Here is a 6,670-nt window from a genome sequence, read left to right as displayed (position 1 = left end):
ATGAATCTATCATGCTGTTGAACAACCCTCCCACTACGACGAGGCACTGGTGCGGTATTAGTGACAGGTTGTACATTATGTTGTGGTTGTTCTACTTGTATTACAGCTTCATAGGTATTATTTGTCCCTCCCACTAGTTCCTCTAAAACGACACTACTCATGGGTTTGTGATTCATTATATAGTCCTCCTCCAAGAATCTTGCATTGGTGCTAACAATGACATCCCGATTCTTCGGACTATCACTACTAAAAATATGGGATCAGACATCGGTTCTGAACCGATGTTAAAAAAAACTGAACCGATGTCTTCGTGTGTGATGTTAAATGTCATCAGGCTTTGACATCGGTTCACAGCCGATGTCTATTACAGTGTTATACATCGATTTTAAGAATAATTCTGATGTCTTTGCAACAAATTTCAGCTTATATTACAGTATTTCTAGGTGAATATGAGTATATTATGGGGTAATTATCCATTAAAACATGAAACCTACAAGCTCTAAAAGATATTTTTTTTAAAATCTTTCAAACAAACCGATGTGAAAATCTAGATCAGACATCGGTTATGTTGTCTGACCGATGTGAAATGGTCCATCAGACATCGGGTACTTTTATCAACCGATGTAAAATAATGGGTTAGACATCGGGTTCGTTCATTTGGTGATGTTAAATCCTTTTGTTTAATATCAGTGTTTTTTTTCTAACCGATGTTTAATCTTTAATATTGTAAAATTTAAGACATCAGCTATTGAAAATTCGATGTTATTTGGCTTAAAATACATTGATTTTTTTACAGAACCGATGTCAAATGACTATTTGACATTGGTTTTTGTAGTTCTTTTTCTTTTAATATTGTTTCACCTGATGTGTTTTGTTCATTTTTACATCGGTTTTAAATTACCATTCTGATGTTAATATATGTACTGTAAATTGCATATGCCATCCTGGTACTATTAATAGCCCAGGGAACCAATTGCATTTTCAACCAGAAAAATACCAACAATATGCAATACATCCAACCAAATTTGTAAAAATATAGAGGTATACATTGATACCAAATTTACTAACATTCAATCCAACAAGAGCTCAATTCGGACATTACATTCCAAGTCTAAAATAAACATCCCAACTAAAAATAATAAAACCCAAATTCTCTAGTTATTACATCCAATATTCTAAACATGTTTGACTAGTTAATATGTACCACTTGTCAAATTTCGACAATTCCAAACATAAATCAGAATGATGGATGTAATTGTCACCAAACATCCCTTAATTAACCACCAACCACCAGCAAACACAATATCAATTCACATAGTTCAGAGGAAAGCTATATATATATACTTATCATTTTTACATCTTGTCTTGGATAAATTCAAGCACCTCCATCCGCACCTCATCCAGCTCCTGCCTTGTGTAGGACTTTCGAGTTTTGGCTGCCCACTATAAAACACACGTAAAAATTAGCAACCAGAATATTATTAACCAGAATTGCCATATGTATAATTAAAAATAAACAGAACCAACTATTTATAATTTAACCAGAAGAGGACCTTTTCTATATTTAACCGTAATTTTCTTCGTTAATCCAAAACTATATACCAGATAGTTCCTTATCACTAATAAAAACAAGATCCATCTGGAAATCATTAATAATAAAAACTGATAATAAAAATGGCACTCATATTTATCTGTCCTGAAAAACTACACAAAAAATTCTACATGCCATCTATCGAAAATGATTTGCATATATACCTTGGTAGTAAAAGATAGCTCCTTATCAGCAATGATATCTTTCATGTATCGCATTATAACATAGCCACATTCAACCCCTCCTGGTTGTTTGGGAGATCCCTGTTACAATATAAAATCTGAATTAGCACCATAAATTAATTAAAATTACAAAGTGATAAAAAAATACAAAAAACTTACAAGAAGATTCTTTATCTGAGGAGCTTTATTTCCCCTTCCAGTTTGAGCATTGTAGGATTTCATCGCTCTACATTGCAGAACAACAATAATATACATGATTATTTTTCAAAAGGGAGAATATTTACTATATATATATATTTATATATAGTAATTAACAGAAATATATTACTCTGTTAATGATTTTTCCAACTCATCAAAATGTGTTGGATGTGGCAGAGGGTTCAGAATATAAATGTCGCCATCCCAAATTACAACCAAAATCCAGTGGCAACTATGTTTATAAAAAAGAAAAAAGAAAAACACAAGTCAGAAATTTTAAAAAAACTACCTAAATATATTAATTTGTAAAAGCATGTCTAAATTAAAAATACTTACTTATGATTATGTGGCATGGAGTACATGCGATAGGGACTACTCTCTTTCAACCGATTAACAAAATAAGAATGAAAAGATTTGTTCAACGTAAATGTAGCTCCTGGATCGAAAAATCCATATAAGACCACATCATCATTCTTCCTCTCAATCTTAATCAGTCTTTGCAAGAGCCTACCAGGGAGTGAATTACATTACTTATAATATCCGTATAAAACATGAATATTGAATATGTAACGATAAAAAATTAACTTACGCCATATAAGCAGATATTGCAGCTTGGCCAATCATATCGAACTCCAACAATGCTTTCACATTTTCATGCAATATATAAATTATTTTCTCAGTCCCAAACACGTCCGAATCACACGGAATTGGTATTGACTCCCCAGTGGCTTTCATGAAGACTGCAGCATGTTTGTATAACACCTTGTACTGCTTTGGCACATTCTTGTTTAGCTTCATTTTTCTATAATCATCTTGAAGTTTCTGCAACTCATCTTTCCGCTTAGACTGCCCCTACAACACTTCCTTTTTCTTTTTCTACACAGAATTAAATAAAACAAGAATAATCGGTTATTATTGACAAAACTACTATAGAATGCAACAATCAATTCAGAGTATATTGACATAATTTTTATATAACATACCGCCACAGTTGGGTAGATGATTAATTCACGAGGCCATGCTACGTGAGAGCCAACTGCTTGGCGTACAACCTCAATTTCACCAGGTATGGGCACTGGAACCGACGCCTCTGGCTGGATGTGTCCGTCAACCGACACACGAACATGTCCGGGCTTTAGAGGCACTCCGTGTACTGAAACATTCATCTCTTCGTGATCATCAAAAACTGTTCCAAAAGCAACCTTGTTCTCTATGCAATCCAGTGCAAGCTCACATGACTGTGGACCCTACATTATAGTGATGGATCAATTTAATTTTATTGCATAAATCCCAAGTCTGTAGGCATATATCTAGTAGATCTTAATAATATTTTACCTTCTTTCCGCTCGGAGGAGAGGGGTCAAAACCAACAAAGTCTTCATCATTTACCAACAATTGTTTGGCACTCAGCGGTTTAACAGCAACTCCAACATTCCGCTTATCAGCAGCTCCCTCTTTATTAACAGGTACTTGATAACTTGATTTGTCAGAGAACATAGGAGAGTGACCATTCGAAGCATTAACCAAGGCCTTAAGTTCAGCCATCTCCCGCTGATTTCTTTCCAACTGATCCAACAACTCTGCCTTGGTAATTTTAGTCTTTTTCGCTTTCGGCAAATTAAAGAATGCTGTTGGAGTGACAAAGCCGCCAACCCCTCGAACCCTTCCTGCGTGCTCAGGAGTCTGAAGTGCCGTAGTCAACACATCTTCTGTTCCATGTGGAACAAATTCACCCTTCTCCTTCATTTCAAGTAACTCAGCCTGTAAAATAAATGCAAACAATTAGTGCATTATTTATGACGTAATTATCTTTGAAGGGAATGCAGTATTAAAAATATCACTTACAATTCTCGCATTTATTTCCGCTTGCTCTTCAGTAAGCTCATCAGGATTCTTTGGCATCCTAGCCTTCCACCAAAAAATTGCACGATCAGGTTTCTCTTTCCGCTTTAAGTTCCCTTTCTTTATCTGTTAAAAAAGAGAAAATGTTTAAACTCCCTTAAAACTTAGAATTGCAAAGCCAAATAGATATGGTTCTTACTTCTTCTTCTCGCAAACCAATATACCCCTTCCTTGACAAGCGGTGATGATATTTCCGTTTACCCACTCTATTGCTCTGTAACTTACGTTGTTCCTGCACCAAAATAAATTAGTAAAAATTAATAAATATTATTTAACCAAAATCTATTTAATCATTTAGCAAGTAAAATGGCATTCATGTATATTTTATTAGTAGAATATATTCATACCAGCCATTTGGGGCTCGTCCTCTCTGCAACAAATTTCTTCCAAGGTTCTTTACCAACAAACACATACTTCTTCGGAGGCTTCATCAATTTCTTCTTTTTTCCAATTAATGGCATCACATATTTTGCAGTTAAATCAGCTTTAAACTGCCTCCATTTTTCACCTGCCGATTGTAGCACAAGCTTCTCACTTTCTGGGGCAATTTTGAATGTGTCCTAAAGAGCCACATAATATAAATTAGCCACATAATTTACAGTCACAATTTAAATAAAATGAAGAAGTCAACAAGGGATATAATTTACCTGGACATCATCCCATAATTTTGCTTTTAGATCACAATCCACTTTTGGCCAGTTTTCAGTGTCGATTGGAATCATTGTCCTTGCGAGCATTCCTATGTAAGACTGTAAAGTAGGCCTGGTATTTCCGATGGGAACTCCAAAATCATTGTATCTAACTTTAAATTTCTTTCCCCGAGCTTTCTTCACCACTACTTTGTGAAGAGCTGAAACACCACGCGCACCTCCTAGCCTTTTTTTTGCAGATTCAGAAGTGGTCATCGTTTCTTCACCACTACTTTGAGTTTGATATTGTGGAGGGACTTGAACCAACTTTTCATTACAAGTCTCTGAAGTTTTGACATCAGGAACAATCTCATCATCAACCTTTTCAGAGTTATTCTTCCTGTCATTTTCTTCGAAAATTACTTTCTTGGCTTTTTGCTTCTTTGCCATTTTGCTCCCTTAGTCTGCATTAAATTGAATAATAAAGCCATCAGTTGAACAATATATTTTCAGTCCATCATTAATTACAGTCAAGCATAAATAATAAATTGTAAAATCAGCAAGTACGAATACAACTATACAAGAACAATAATTTACCTAAAATGCAATCAGTAATTAATCACATCCGAAATAACTCTAAAGTATTTTATAGAAGTACAATTAAATAATGCAAAATAATTAAAGAAAAAATAATGCCATCAATCAGTAATTATGGATGAACTACTTATATGATTATAACAATGCAAAACAAAAGAAAAAAAAATTAACAATATATTTTACACATTATAACACAATTAAAGGCAAATATATATGGTTCATTCAGTCATTCAAATTCCCATTTAGATATATATTTTACATAAAGCTACATCATCAGTCAGTAACGACATTAGGTGCAGGAGTTTTAGTAGCAGTATTTTTAATCCAAATTCCCTCAACATTAGGTCTAGCAGTATGAGCGACATCATCAGTAGTGACATCAGTTGCGGGGATTTCAGTGCAAAATGGGGGATGTTCCATGATCGTGTCTCCTAAGTCATCTTCATTATACAATTCTTGGTAGTCTCGAGTTGTGGAGGACAGAACAATAGACCAGGTAGCATCAACGGGATCTTCAAGGTAAAACACTTGCTTGACTTGGTCAACAGAAACATATTTATCTTTTTTGTGACCTTGTCGACTAAAATCCACAAGTGTGAACCCAAGATCATCAACCCTTATTCCTTTATCATTACTTGCCCATTTACACAGGAACAAGGGAGCTTTGAATGCATGGTAGTCTAATTCCCATATCTCTTGTATGATACCGTAAAATGTCAAATCACTTTCTACGGGGTTCAAGTCCTTGGCACTAGAAACCTAGACCGCTTTAGCAATGACAGACACCCCGCTGTTTTGAACAACGCGTATGTCATCTCGTTCCTTTGTAAAATATCGCACTCCATTCACTAGATAACCTTGATAAGTTAGTACTGAAAATGATGGCTTGGCAGCGAGCCATCTTATCGTATCTGAAACACCTTTGTTGTTCTCCCTTAGTTCATCATTCACCTACAGATATGATAAGAAATTTTAAATCCTAAATAGCTAATAGTCGTCATTACACTACAGATCAAAGAACCTAATACAACACTGACTTTGTTTTGAAACCAATCAGCAAAGAGCCGATTGTGCTCTCTCATGAGCCAATGTAAGCTTTTCCTTTTCCCTCGGTGAATTTCTTCAAGATATTCCTTATGCATTCTGAAAAATGCATATGGAATGATATATTAAAGACACATTACAAGACTAATTACTGGATAATGAGGAATTAAAAACAACAAACTGCATAAACTCACAGAATATATGGAAACACTTCAGCGTTGTTTAGAAGGACATGTAGATGTGCTTCATCTCGCTCCTTCTCTTCCACTGATTTTATTATCACAGCGGATAATGGACCTGATATCTTATTATCTTGGTCCTTTGGAAGACCGGCAGTGGAGTAATTCTGACTAAGAAACTCGGTGCAGAATTCTACGGACTCTTCTCCAAGGTAACTCTCTGCCATACAACCTTCGGGATAATAACGGTTTCGAACATAACTCTTTAGTACTTTATTAAACCGTTCAAATGCATACATCCACCTATAAAATACTGGTCCACATAAGCGTAGTTCCTGGACCAAGTGG

The 6,670-nt window shown here is 35.1% G+C and overlaps 1 protein-coding gene across 1 annotated transcript; it reads right to left on the bottom strand.

Annotated features, from left to right (window-relative positions):
• Positions 1-2,556: 2,556 nt before the first annotated feature.
• Positions 2,557-4,334, bottom strand: LOC141691192 (uncharacterized). The gene is made up of 6 exons (XM_074495931.1): positions 4,221-4,334; positions 4,013-4,105; positions 3,817-3,939; positions 3,307-3,732; positions 2,955-3,218; positions 2,557-2,823 (listed from the first exon to the last, which is right to left on the bottom strand). The coding sequence occupies exons 1-6, from the start codon at positions 4,332-4,334 to the stop codon at positions 2,557-2,559; spliced, it is 1,287 nt and encodes a 428-aa protein (XP_074352032.1).
• Between the last annotated feature and the right edge of the window lie 2,336 nt (positions 4,335-6,670).

Source organism: Apium graveolens, chromosome 10 (assembly GCF_009905375.1).
Source record: "Apium graveolens cultivar Ventura chromosome 10, ASM990537v1, whole genome shotgun sequence".
Classification (NCBI taxonomy): Eukaryota; Viridiplantae; Streptophyta; class Magnoliopsida; order Apiales; family Apiaceae; genus Apium; species Apium graveolens.
The sequence above is the reverse complement of the archived record's forward strand: the minus strand, read 5'-3'. Positions and strand labels throughout refer to the sequence as shown.